Here is a 14,032-nt window from a genome sequence, read left to right on the forward strand (position 1 = left end):
TAAAGCCCAGTTTAAACCATCAAACCTTAAATGCTGCCTTTGTAACGTTTTCAGTCTTTCTATGTCCTTAAAGAGTTTTGCACTATATTTTCTTCCATCCTCTCAGAGAAAGACACTCCCTCGTTATAATTAAATTATATATAGATAAATTGGTATTAAGATGGCTCTTAAAATATATTTTTTTCTGTTCTTTTATATATTCTTTCTGTATTTCGCAAGGTTCCTTGCAGGTTCTCATCAGGTCAGGCTGTGCAACAACCTAACCTTGAAGAAAAAAGATGAAAACTCTGCTCTAATCATCTTTTCTCTCCAGAGATGGGCATATAACTATGTTTTCATGAGAGAGGGGGCCTCAGTCAATCCACATTAAAGGTACACCTACTTATATATATATATGGGTGGCACTTTTGAATCTTATACTGTATATATAATGTGTGTGTGTGTGTGTGTGTGTGTGTATATATATATATATTGTTTCTTTCTTTCTCCATACTGTGGAAGTCCATGGCTTGTGTTCAGCAGAAGAAAGAAACTCATACAGGTTTGGAACGACATGCGGGTGAGTAAGTTATGACAGGATTGCCATTTTTTGGGTGAGCTATAAGAGAGGTTTTTACAGTCTTAGTGAAAGGTGAGGTAGTAGAAGACAGAAACAGAATGGGAGAGAGTAACTAGACATTCACTGAAGTGTGTTTAGTGGAATTTCTTACCATTATGAGTGCATAAATGAGCAAATGATACTTTTTTCGAAACATAGCACAATAATGTTCATGATGTAAGCATGTCTGCCACCCTCATGTGGTTGTGAGAGAAAACACAACCACTCACCAGCCTCCTCAGGTCAATGAAATAATCATCTTATGGCCAAAGAGCAACGCTTCATTGAACTTCATATAAAAAAGTTTATTGAAAAAGAAGAGAGAGAATAAGGAATAGGGATATCTGTAATATGATTACATGCCTCTAATGATAGTTAGATTTTGAATTATTTGGACAAACACAACAAAGCACACGTATACACTTCAATTCAGCAGGTTTTTATAGCCTTTGACAGACGTAATCAATTGAAATTTACACAGATTCACTCCATTCAGTGTAGAAACTTCTCAAAGGTGATCTGGAGAAACCTGACCTTTTAATATCTATGTTAATGTGATTATTTCAGTTTTTTTTTTCCTTCTTAATAAATTTGTTTTTAATAAAGTTATCAGAAATCAATTTAAATCAAATAAATGCATAAAAAAGTCAAATTACACAAATTTCTTGTTTTAGTAGGTTTGTAAGTTGGTATCGAAACTGTCTTAAATTCTGAGGCCAGTTGTTCAAAAAGTTTAATCTGGATCAGATTTGGAAATCTCATGTTTTGCTATGCAGGATCAGGTAACCCATCTTCCTTTTGTGCCAGTTTTTCCATTATAGAAAAATTGGATTGGATCACCCTCAGATTTCCAGATCTGGATTACTCGAAACAGACAAAACAAATTAGATGGGGAATAAACTGCCAATGTTTTGCATTCTAGTTTTGCATTGCATTTACTCAAATAACGTAATGTATGTCAATGCACATAATCAAACCAAGTGGCATATGCAAACAAATGAACAGACTCTTGCAATTACTTTAAACCAACTAGTTAATGTGTAAAGTTCTAGACATCACAATCAAATGTGGTTAAGCATTGGGCCCACTGTGTGCATGAAAATGAATGTCTTTATGATTTCTTACTGGAAAGAAAGAAATAATTTGTAATACTCATCTTGTCTGTGTTCGATACAATCGATTCTTTCAAACCACAGATTCATTCAAGGAGGCGGCATCATGACTGTGTGCTCAGAGATGCGCAACACGTGATTCTTCTGTGGCGTTGTTCGGAAATATTTTCTTTGGCAGAGAAAAAAAATAGGGAAAGTAACTAACAAAGTTGTATTTAAAATGTATGTTACTCAATACTAACGTCCTGTTTATGAAACTTGTAGTACGTGGCTGTTTCACCTCTATTTTCTCATGTTAACAAAAGAATTTATACCAGATGTACGTCACCTCATTTTCATAACTTTATTTAAAACTATAAACCGCATGATACAAAAAAACTTGGAAAGCTGATGCTGTCAATAGTAGATGCAGCGTGTGAGATGTATTGGAATATGTGCCATTTCTTTATGGTGTTTTTTAGCATATGGCCACAGGTAAAAGTCAATTAGAGCAGAGTTGATGTGGCAGCTCTTCCCGTCTCTCTCCTCCACGAGCTTCCACAGATGCTGTCGGATTCTCTCCACACACCAGATGGAGCAACCCCTGATCTCCACCTCTCTCCTCTCGCCTGAGCTCAACAGTTCACCTGTCAAACAAATAACAATCACTACAACAATACTGATGAGATTACCCGTCTATTACTTAAGGATTAATATAGCAAAACCTGTCAAGAAATGTCCATATTCCACCCAACAATCGAAAGAAAATAAATTTTACATAGTATATTATTATTACATAAGAATATTAAAGTATATTTTGTTTAAAGAACATGAAACCTATTTTATTGGTAGTATTTTTATGAGCATAAAGTACATTTTCCAAATTTTCATTACTATAATGTAATATATACACTCACTGGCCACTTTATTAGGTACACCTTGCTAGTACCGGGTTGGACCCCCTTTTGCCTTCAGAACTGCCCTAATTCTTCATGGCATAGATTCAACAAGGTGTTGGAAACATTCCTCAGAGATTTTGGTCCATATTGACATGATAGCATCACGCAGTTGCTGCAGATTTGTCGGCTGCACATCCATGATGCGAATCTCCCGTTCCACCAAATCCCAAAGGTGCTCTATTGGATTGAGATCTGGTGACTGTGGAGGCCATTTGAGTAAAGTGAACTCATTGTCATGTTCAAGAAACCAGTCTGAGATGATTTGAGCTTTGTGACATGGTGCATTATCCTGCTGGAAGTAGCCATCAGAAGATGAGTACACTGTAGTTAAAAAGGGATGGACATGGTCAGCAACAATACTCAGGGAGGTTGTGATGTTTAAACGATGCTCAATTGATACTAAGGGCCCCAAAGTGTGCCAAGAAAATATCCCCCACACCATTACACCACCACCACCAGCCTGAACCGTTGAGAGAAAGCAGGATGGATCCATGCTTTCATGAACGTCGCAGCAGAAATCGAGACTCATCAGACCAGGCAACGTTTTTCTTCAAGATCTTTTATTGTCCAATTTTGGTGAGCCTGTGCAAACTTTAGCCTCTGTTTCCTGTTCTTAGCTGACAGGAGCAGCACCCGGTGTGGTCTTCTGCTGCTGTAGCCCATCTGCTTCAGGGTTTGACGTGTTGTGCGTTCAGAGATGGTATTCTGCATACCTTGGTTGTAACAAGTAGTTATTTGAGTTACTGTTGCGTTTCAATCATCTCTAACCAGTCTGCCCATTCTCCTCTGACCTCTGACATCAACAAGGCATTTTCGTCCACATAACTGCCGCTCACTGGATATTTTCTCTTTTTCGGACCATTCTCTGTAAACCCTAGAGATGGTTGTGCGTGAAAATCCCAGTAGATCAGCAGTTTTTTAAATACTCAGACCAGCCCGTCTGGCACCAACAACCATTCCACGTTCAAAGTCACTTAAATCCCCTTTCTTCCCCATTTTGATGCTCGGTTTGAACTTCAGCAAGTCGTCGTCACCACATCTAGATGCCTAAATGCATTGAGTTGCTGCCATGTGATTGGCTGATTAGCAATTTGTGTTACCAAGCAATTTAACACGTGTACCTAATAAAGTAGCCGGTGAGTGTATATAGAGCTCAAATGCAAAAGCCTCCAAGAGCCGTTTGAAATTTTCTTCTAAAATGAGCAGTTTTATCAGGCTCCTATGTGTAGGTTCAGTAATTTCACTTTAATGGCAATAAATACGATCTTTTCATTGCCATTAAAGTGAAATAATTGAACATAAACCTAGGAGCCTGAGAAAAATGCTCATTTTAGAAGAAAATTTAAAGCGGCACTTAGAATGCTTTATTAGTGCATTTTTTTGTTACATCAATTTTATCAAAAAGGCGCAACAAACCGTTTTTCAATGTCTCCATAAGGGCATCAGAGTAGCGTAAAGCTCCAAGGTACACGAGGCCTTGTGGCACCCTGTAGTCAGCGAACATGGTCAGGTGGTCCAGGTTAGGGATGTTGCCCTCCCCTCGTGCCTCCATGATGCCCCAGAAGTCTGCCACAAGGATCTGAGCTCTCTTATAAAATGAGATCCTCTTACCCTACAACATCAACAAAATGTGAGGTTATCATGAGGTGATATCATTTTTGAAAAAGAAGTATGGTTTAGCATATGTTTGAAAAGGTGATTTGTTACATAAAGAATAAATCGCACTTGAATGAAGGAGCCAAATTAAAGTTTTTATGGTTTCTTATTGTTTATGTAAAGGTGAAGACAACTTCCTTCACTTTATATGCTATAGACATGTAAAACATCCACGTCAATTCACGAACTAGTGAACTGAACCAGTTCATTGACACAAACTGTCTGAAAGAACCAGTTCATGGCAAAGAATCAGATTTACCTGTTTGCATGAGGCTCTGGATTACAGGTAATAATGTAAATAATATTCAGTTTCTTGCACAGACTGATCGTTTCGCTTCATAAGACCTCAATATATCACCAGGAGCCATGGGTATTAGTTTTGTGTTCCTTTATATGCTTTATTTTATTCTCAAAGATGGGCAGCTGCTGACTTGCATTTTACGAACCAGCAAAAACCACGATTTCAGCTAAAAACTGTTCTACTGAAGAAAAAATTACCTGCATCTTGGATGGCCTGAGACTGCGAGTAAATAAATTAACAGAAAATTAAAAAATTGGGGTGAACTAACCCTATAAGTAGGACTTAAGCATGTAAATTGCTTACTAAAAATACATTGTAGTTTAAATTTATAATAAATATATTTAAAAGTGCTTTTTTGACTGACTTATGTACTATATCTTTATATGTCATTTCATAATTATATTGTCTTTGAAATATAGTTAAAGTTTAATGCTGGATTTACTGACAAGCATTTATAGTAATGATGTTTCAATTTAGTACATTTAGGCCACGTACAGACTGCAAGTTTCAGGAGTGAAAACCGCATAGTCCAAATCACTGAAGTCATATATATATATATATGTGTGTGTGTGTGTGTGTGCGTGTGTGTGAGTGTGTGCGTGTATGCTCAAAGTTTTATATACTGTATATATACTTATTTTAACGCCTCATGAAAAAGGTATTCAACTATGGTTAGGTCAGAAATACAGGGTTAAGTTCCGTTAACTTACTGTCTGTGTAACATTTCTGTATGGCTTTGTAATGTTTTGTCAGAATTAGATCATTTCGTTCTTTTTTTTCAAGTAAATGTCTGCGACATGCCAAATCCAACCATTTTCGTGCTCTTTTTTCCTCGGGTAACGTTAGCTGCATTAGCTATCCTTAACGGTAAACCACGATATTACTGGTATGTAATATTATTCCTAAATGGTAATTAACATCATTCTTAAATATTGTTACTTAAATGTAATGTTGTCTTAGCTACAGTATGTAAAGTTAGACTTAATCTCTCATGGTGGTCCTTTTACTCTTCCTCTATTTTAGTGAATGCTTGTGTTGCTTTAATTGAGGTTTATCCAGGTTAACCGTAAGTTAGGGAGGCCATGTAAAGTGTTCTTTAAATGTTACTGTTATAAATAATAATTTGTATTTGAGATTGATGAATAATAGGCAGATCACAGGATTTCCAGGCTGGAATACTGTATGGTCTTGCTAGCTTTTAACCCAGTTTTTCATCCTTATTTTACAGAATCTGTTTTGCCTCCCAAAAAAATAGAGAAATGGTGGATTCGCAGCAATGGGTCTACAAGCATCCCAGAAATCTTGAAGGAGTTCCCCAGGCTTCTAGAAAAACAGCAGCAGCACCTCTGCCAGAACGTCACTAACATCCTAATAAATTACATTATGTTTGTCTCAGGTCGCACTTCAGCCATGCCATTGTCACATGGTCTGCCTGTATCATTTGTTTCTGATCCAATCTATTTAAATCCAATCCAATCCGATCCAAGCTATTTAAAGGAATGAAGACATTTTCACAGGAGAAGTGTTTCAATGTGTCGTTTTGATTGTGAGATCAGCTTCACAGTTTGCACTGTATTATTCTTATGGTTTAGATGCTAAAAGGGAGAGTGCTTTCAAAGTCCTGCCCACTCTGCTTCCCCAATCAATATTCAAGAGCGGAGGAAAGGTCTTCAGACCCACAACCACAGAATCCGGGAAGTCATTCATTCACAAACAAAAATCTCATTGGATTATTACAATTAATGGCAAAATGAATGTTTGGAAATATAAACTGATATTTCCTACTGACACATTTCAGCAAAAGATCGAAATACTGACTTAAAACCATTTTTTTTAACTAGCTAAAGTACTAGTGGCCTAAAACTTTTGCACAGTACTGTATATATATATATATATATTAGGGCTGGGTATAGTGACCAATTCTGCGATTCGATTCGATTCGATTCTTATTTTTATGGTTTCGATTCGATTCGATTCGATATCGATTAGCTATCAATATTTCATTTAAAATGTTAGTTTTGCAGACATGGGATCCATATTTTGATATAAATGCTGGTAACTGAAACTCTCCTACTTAAGTTTATTACTGAAATACACATCTACATTAATAATAGGGTGCACACAGTTGTTTTTTTTAGTGGAGCAATTCGAAAGATGGTGACACCTTCAGGACGAGAGGTGAATATTCATATCCTCTTACGTGAAGCACGCGCATTAAGAATCGATTCGGGGATTTCCCGAATCGATATCGTTGCGTTAAACTGAAGATCGATTAAAATCGGAGAATCAATATTTTTTACCCAGCCCTAATATATATATGCGTGAGGTATTTGAGGGCAACAGTTTTCTCTGGCCACTTGTAACATTTTAATTTTTTGTCACATGTATTGTCTGTTGTAGGTCTCTTTGTTTGGCTTAGTTTTAACGGCACAATGTTTGGACTGATTCTCATGTGGCAATAATCAATTTCATAGTTTTATGATGCTGTAGTGTTGACAAAGAATAGGAATCTACAGTACCAAGTTTACAAAGTTTTGTGAGAAACTTATCTACAAAAATTTGTGTCTGTAGGGGTTGGATGTAATGTGTAACAGTAGCACCCATTCAAAAATAGTTTTAAAAAGAAATATGAAAACTCATTAAATTGATATTTACAGTTGCATTTTTTGTGTTGTCTAATTTTATTACAGAAAAAAAAATGTTTAAATTCCTTTGTGATTGTTATTTATTATTATTGGTAATATTGGTAAATATAAAGGTAGCAAGGCAATGAGACGGTAAATAACCCAATATTTAGGTAATGTTTAACCCAGCAACACAGTTAACCTGACCCACTTGTTGGGTCAAATATACAACCCAGCATTCTGGGTCAAATGGTTAAACCCAGCACTTGGGTCAAAACAACCCATGTCTGTCCCATAGTTACCCAGCGGCTGGGTTAAGGTTGTGTTATTTTTTAACCCAGCATTTTTAGAGTGTAAGATCCCACTTTTCCTGCAAATCACTCTCCAAAGCCATCCCTCCTTCAAAACACATGGCAAACCAGAGGCTAAGCAACTACACGAAGAGAGACGGATGGATGCCATGCTGTCAGATTACCTCACGTCATTCACCGGTGACAAAACGTTACAAAGCGAATAATATTACAATAATTACACAGCCTTCCATTCTTGCTCGTTCTGCAATAGCGTAATGAACGCTCTGATGACGTATCATGTCATATCATGTCTGGACAACCTATCGTAGCCCTCTGACAGAGCGAGGAATATGACTTGACGAGCATTTTATGGTCCTGTGCCTTCCACAGACGATATAGATACACATAAATACATGCAGACCACCTAACTTATTGATTGCTATCGAGATGTATGGACTTTAAACCAGCACAACTAAAAGTGTCTATATCAACTGCCCTCCCTTTAAAGGGGTCATATGATGCTTTTTTAAAGATCATTATTTTGTGTATTTAGTGTAACAGAATATGTTGACATGCTTTAATGTTCAAAAAACACATTATTTTTCAAATACTGAACATTATTGTAGTTCCTCTATGCCTCAAACGCTTCGTTTTCTACAAAGCCCCTCCTTCCGACAAGCGCAGTCTGCTCTGATTGGTCAGCTGGCACAGTGCATTGTGATTGGCCGAACACCACAAGCACTTGTCGGAAATATAACGTCATAATCGCGAGCTTCAGCTTTCAAAAAATAAGTAAAGACAGTTAATAATGTCCTTAGTTTTATCATCAGTTCAATCCCAAGAGGGGAACAGAGTCGCGTGACAGACACAGTAAAGAAGCTCGTATGTGTTTGCACACAAGCCACGATTAATATAGCTGACATGCTGTGATGTGACCCTGTGTCTCTCTCTCTCCCACACACACACACACTACGTGCAAAACTCCGCAGTCAATAGCAAATACTTAAACTAATAATAAAACATAATTACAGTAGCTGATTCAGAAGCGCCAGATTGTCATAGCAAAGTCAGAATTACCTCCTCTCCTAGGTTCACAAAACGGTTGTCCATAAAATGCGTTGTTGTTCTGTCGTAAGTAATCTTAATGATTCCTAAATGCATCTACTTTCGGAAGGCCAAATAAAGTGCTTTTGCTTTTGCATAGAAACACAGTTTCTCCCTGACATAGCTGCATCAACACTGCTGCGGCTACTGAAACCACAGCTTCTTTCTTTGCGTGAACATTTGGGCGGCATTATGCAAATATTTCCACATCGTGACGTAGACATGTGGGGGGCGTGTTTGAATGAGCCGTTTTAGGGGGGCGTGGCAGAGTCTTAACTTTTATAAAGAATATAGCTTTGGTTTTGAGACTTCAGTCTTTGCAACTTCAAGGATCTTATCTATGCATAAACAGCTTGTAACACTAAAAAGAGAAAGGAAAACTTGAAATCACATCATATGGCCCCTTTAAAGGCTAAACTGAAATCTTATGTGAATATTTTTACCTCGTACATGGCTTCGTCTCTGTATGATGGTATATTCTCCACAATATACTTCACCATCTTCTCTGCATCATTCTCACAGCGACTCATGAATATCCGGAAGGATCCGCCATGCTCCATGAGCACTCGGCCGGCCTCTGTCAGGGCCTGGTGACGCTCTTTCAGCATCGGCATGGGAGTATCGCTGTCTGAGCGCAGGACTTTCGCCAGCTCGGCCACACTGATCTGAGAGAAGTAAGTGGGGTTGGTAATGGGCACTCCTAAATGAAGACATCACACACATATCATAACATTAAACATAAACAAATTTCTGGCAAGAAACTAGAGATGCACCGATTGCAATTTTCTTGGCCGATTCCGATTTCCGATTTTTTTGGGAAGTGTGACCTGCCGATACCGATTTTTGTCGATTCCGATTTTCTTTCTAAGAACTATAATTGACAGCATATACAAACAAAAATCTATGCAAATTTCAATTTACATAATAAAATAAATTATTAAACATTACAATTCCCCCAATCTGGACTAAGTTGCAGATTTTCTCTCACTTAAACAACTCTCAAAATAAAGTGCTCTGTGACTGGAAAGAGGAAGAAATAGCTTAAACTTAAACTTAAAACTTAAAATGAGTTGCTGTAAGTAACAAAACAGATGTCATTTCTCACTATGTTTATAAATGGTCATTTTCCCCCCCTAACCTTATTAAATATACAGTGAGTGATATAATTTATTTATAGTTATTTTCAAAGCTTCAATGTACTGTCAAGAAACCTTTATTATTTTTTATTTAATTCTAATAAATAAGTTCTTGTTTAGGGCTGGGCGGTATATCGAGTTTGTACAATATATTGATATATTCTTTATAAGCGATACGATATAAGGCAATACCGTTTATATCGATATACAGTAGTTTGAAATGAGCGCATCTGAAAATATAGCTGAGGACACAGACTGAGCTGCTGCGGAGAAAGTGCATAATACAATTTGTTCTAAACATGTGACAAACTTTATATGAAGGGCTTTAAAAAAACTGGTAAAATATAGAAGATTATAGTTTAGTTTCAGTTTAAAACTCTGACAGAAAGGCTGCGTGTGCTGCTGACAGAGACTCGCGCTGTTTAATGTGTTTGAGATGTGCTGTTTTCCAAAATGCATAACTTACATTTCACAGGTATATTCTCCATCTGAAAATGTTAGAAAGCCATGGAAATATTTCCATTTTGCTGTCAGAAGTGCATGAGCTTTTGCTTTGCTCTTCTCCACTAAACTTCACAAACTTCATTTAGAACGAGCGCAGCATGCGCACCAAACAGACAGAGCGCAATGTAATAGGAGCGCAATAATTCTTACTAAAATATACATTTTGCTGAAATATTTGTAGTTAATAAGCAAATGTGACATATGTAGAATTTTAAACCTACAAGTAAGTGTATTGTATGATAGCACTAACTGTAAAGTGAATAATGGGGTAATCAAAACAGCCTTTTTACTCAATTAGTCTGTGCTTTTTTTATTACTTTCATTTTTAATTTAGTAATTTTAACTTCTGCTTTAAAAGCATTATTTTTGATTTTAGATTGCAATGTTGCAATGTTAGAATGTAATGTGATTTTAACCCTTTTTTAACATAACATATGCCTATGGTTACATTCACTTTATTTGTTTATTTGTTTAATCCAAATACAAAAGCGTATAAATACCGAGATATATACCGTATACCGCAAATCAGCCAAAAAATATAGAGATATGAATTTTTGCTCATATCGCCCAGCCCTAATCTTGTTAAAAACTAACCAAAATTAAAAATATTTTGATTATAATTTCTGCACAGGAGAGACTTGATGTTGTTTCCAGACAAAAGGAAATATATCGGTATCGGCCAAAATTAGTTGAAAAATATCGGCATATCGGATATCGGCAAAAAACAAATATCGTGCATCCCTAATAAAAATCATTTAGTTCAGTTAGAGAACAGACACTACAATTAAAAACTGGACGCGGCTGCTCAATACAGCATGCTGAACGACAGTCGCATCATATATTAGATTTCATTCACGTGAGGAGAGCGAGTTGAGCTGACTGACAAGAAGAGTGGGGTGAGACAGACGAGACAATAGCGGAAGATTTAGTTTCAAAACGGCAATATTTTGGATTTTGAGAAGCCTGTTGACTTTTGTTGTTTATCTAAGATGATTTTGGAAGTTTTTTTAAACATTTGTTTCTTATTTAATTGGTTCCACAGTGTTTGCTGATTTTCAGTTTTGCATACCAAGGCTATTTAAACTTGTGTAAGTTATTTGTTATTTTATATTAGGCATAGCCTATAGAATAGTGTATTTTGATTTGTCTTGTTAATAAAAGTTCTATGATTTATATATAGGCTAAGTTGAGTTTGCAGTTCTATTGAATTGATGCCGAATTGCTGCTAGTTTGAAAGTGAAAGTAAAATGCGCACAGCGCTTTTAAGCTATGTAGAAGTGAAGTAAAGTGAGGAAAAGAGGGAAAACTCAAACAAACTAACAATGAACAAGTAGTGATGTTACATTCAACTCGGAAGCTCCAAAGCTTGTATAAAAAAAACAACACTTTCACATTGAAGCACTGTATCGGAGCTTGATTCGTTTTGAGAAAAGCACGTGATCTATGACGTCCAAAGCTTCATTCGCCAGAAAATCACGTGACTGCTTCAGTATCTGGTTCAAACGGAGCGAACCTCAGTGCCGTTTCCTTTAAATTATGTTACATTTTAATGTGTTAGCATTGTTTTTTTTATCTAAATTTATATATTGAGCTCAAAAATGGACTTTGGCCATGAAATAACAGTCTAAGGACGGTTAAAATAAACAGATAATAAATTTATGAATTTATGTTTTATTTTACTTATTTAAGTGCCAGTACACACCGACACAAATGAATGACTTTGACAATGGCCATTATTTATATAAAATATAATTAAACAAAGAATCAGTTGTAGAACCAGATGTGAAACCAGCATCTGTAATGGAACATAACACTTGGGAAGTTTAGTCAATATTATGACCACTAGCTGGCCACAGCATAAACCGTTTTGAGAAGCTTCGAGTAATGAACCTTTTTCCGATACAGTTGTGTTGAAAGCTACGCTTGGTTCAGAAAGCTTCACTTCGCCATCACTACGAACAAGTACTTTATGCCGAATTGCCGCTAATTTGAAAGTGAAAGTGAAATGCGCACCGCATTTTTACAAGCTATTTAAATGCGAAGGAATAAGAGAAAAAGAAAAAAAGGTACTACCGGTGGTGTTACACGTCGATTAGCCGGTGGGGAAATTTTCTCACCATCACAACCCTATTATTCATATGTGTTATATGTGCAGCAGCAGTATTTCTTACATGCTCACAGCAGCATGGATGTATTGGCAGTAGCAAGTCTCAGTACTTGCTCTGCCACCGCAGCAGCGTAGCAGATCTATTCCACTAAGACTAAACACATTAACATTGTCATGTACATTACCATGCCAATCCCTCCGAGAGTTGGCATGACAGAAATAATGTTCTGATCAAATGAAAAGGACAGCGATGCAAGTCAGAGACAGAAATCCAATCACCTTCATCCATAGCTCTGGTCACAGCCGCACAGAGAGACATGTACCCTCGATAGGTGCTTCCTCTACACACGACCTCACACTGCTCTTCCTCCCTCTCAGGCCAGAAGGAGAAGTTCATGGTGTCGGTCACAAACACCCAGTTGATAGCTTCGTCTGAGTCTGGCGGAGGCGCCAGATGATTCATCTTCTTCCAGCCGCTGGCTGTGAACTCCTCGCTCTCACGGAGATCATAGATCATCTGCGCCACACGTTTGACTCCATCTTCATCCACGAACACATCTCGACTGCGCTCGGCCACGAACTGACCGGACTCTCGAGGGGACAGTGGCTTCTCCATCGGTTTCTGGTTGAGAAGAGATAATGTTGAGAACTGAACACTAACATACTGCACAGTAATGCATACTATTAAAACAACTAGAATGCAATGACAGTCAAAGTATGGTTTTACTAGTTCACTGGTCACAGTGGAAAAAGGTCAAGTTGAGTGCATTGCATTGTGGTGCCACGCATGCTGCATACCTACTATTTAGTATGCAAAAGCACTAGGCATACTACACCAAGTACAGTAAGTGAAAATACTAGTGTGTCCAAATTCATTATTCATTAAAAGTATACGAATGATCTAATACTTCTGGCGAAATTCTGAAGAGTGCATTTAGTGCACACTTTACTATCCCATAAGGCCATGGGAGAGCATTTGTGAATGACAACTGGTAGGTCACGTGACAATAACAACATGGCAAATTTACTGTAGTAAGGCTGGATTATAGTCATACAAAATAAAACCTAATAAAACTTTATTTTTTTACAGTCAAAAATGAAGTACTTATTCAAAAAAGTGCCATGTTGTATGTGATGCAGCCTTCAGATTAGTTCAGAAAAGTTGCATACTGTGCACAGTATACTACAAAAATGAACTAACAGTGTACTATTTCACTTTTTTATTTTAATAAGTCTTTATCGAAGAAATTATTCATTAAAAATGTTATAGATATTTTATTCATTATTTAATGACAATTTTCTAACAATTGTGATATTGTTTCTCGAAACGTGCATTTTATCATGTGAGAGGTTAAACTATAACGTTACTTACTGGAAAGTGTCCAAAAATCGCCACTCAGTTGAAAGGCCTTGTAAATGTAATCAGTCTTGCTTTAATTTAGTCAATGCTCAAATCGGCAGAAGTGAGGTCAACTGTAGATATTACAGGCTTTTCTCCTCGGACGTAAAGCACATATTAAACCTAATAACAAGTTTCCGTGTTGCGCAAGCTACTTTCTGCCGATTGTTTTGTTGCAATCTGTTAAGACTCCTCTCTAGTCGTGCGAGACATGCGCAGTCTGGCCCTTCTGGCTTCAAGCTGACTAAAGATGCGCATAA

The 14,032-nt window shown here is 37.1% G+C and overlaps 1 protein-coding gene across 1 annotated transcript; it reads right to left on the minus strand.

The window, feature by feature from the left end:
* Nucleotides 1-873: 873 nt before the first annotated feature.
* On the minus strand, nt 874-13,994 carry LOC306849599 (queuosine 5'-phosphate N-glycosylase/hydrolase-like). The gene is made up of 5 exons (XM_079384758.1): nt 13,746-13,994; nt 12,653-12,995; nt 9,070-9,326; nt 4,065-4,260; nt 874-2,336 (listed from the first exon to the last, which is right to left on the minus strand). Exons 2-5 carry the CDS (start codon nt 12,987-12,989, stop codon nt 2,107-2,109), a joined length of 1,020 nt encoding a protein of 339 aa, XP_079240884.1. The 5' UTR covers nt 12,990-12,995; nt 13,746-13,994; the 3' UTR covers nt 874-2,106.
* Between the last annotated feature and the right edge of the window lie 38 nt (nt 13,995-14,032).

The sequence above is a fragment of the Barbus barbus genome (genome assembly GCF_936440315.1).
Source record: "Barbus barbus genome assembly, chromosome: 29".
NCBI lineage: Eukaryota > Metazoa > Chordata > Actinopteri > Cypriniformes > Cyprinidae > Barbus > Barbus barbus.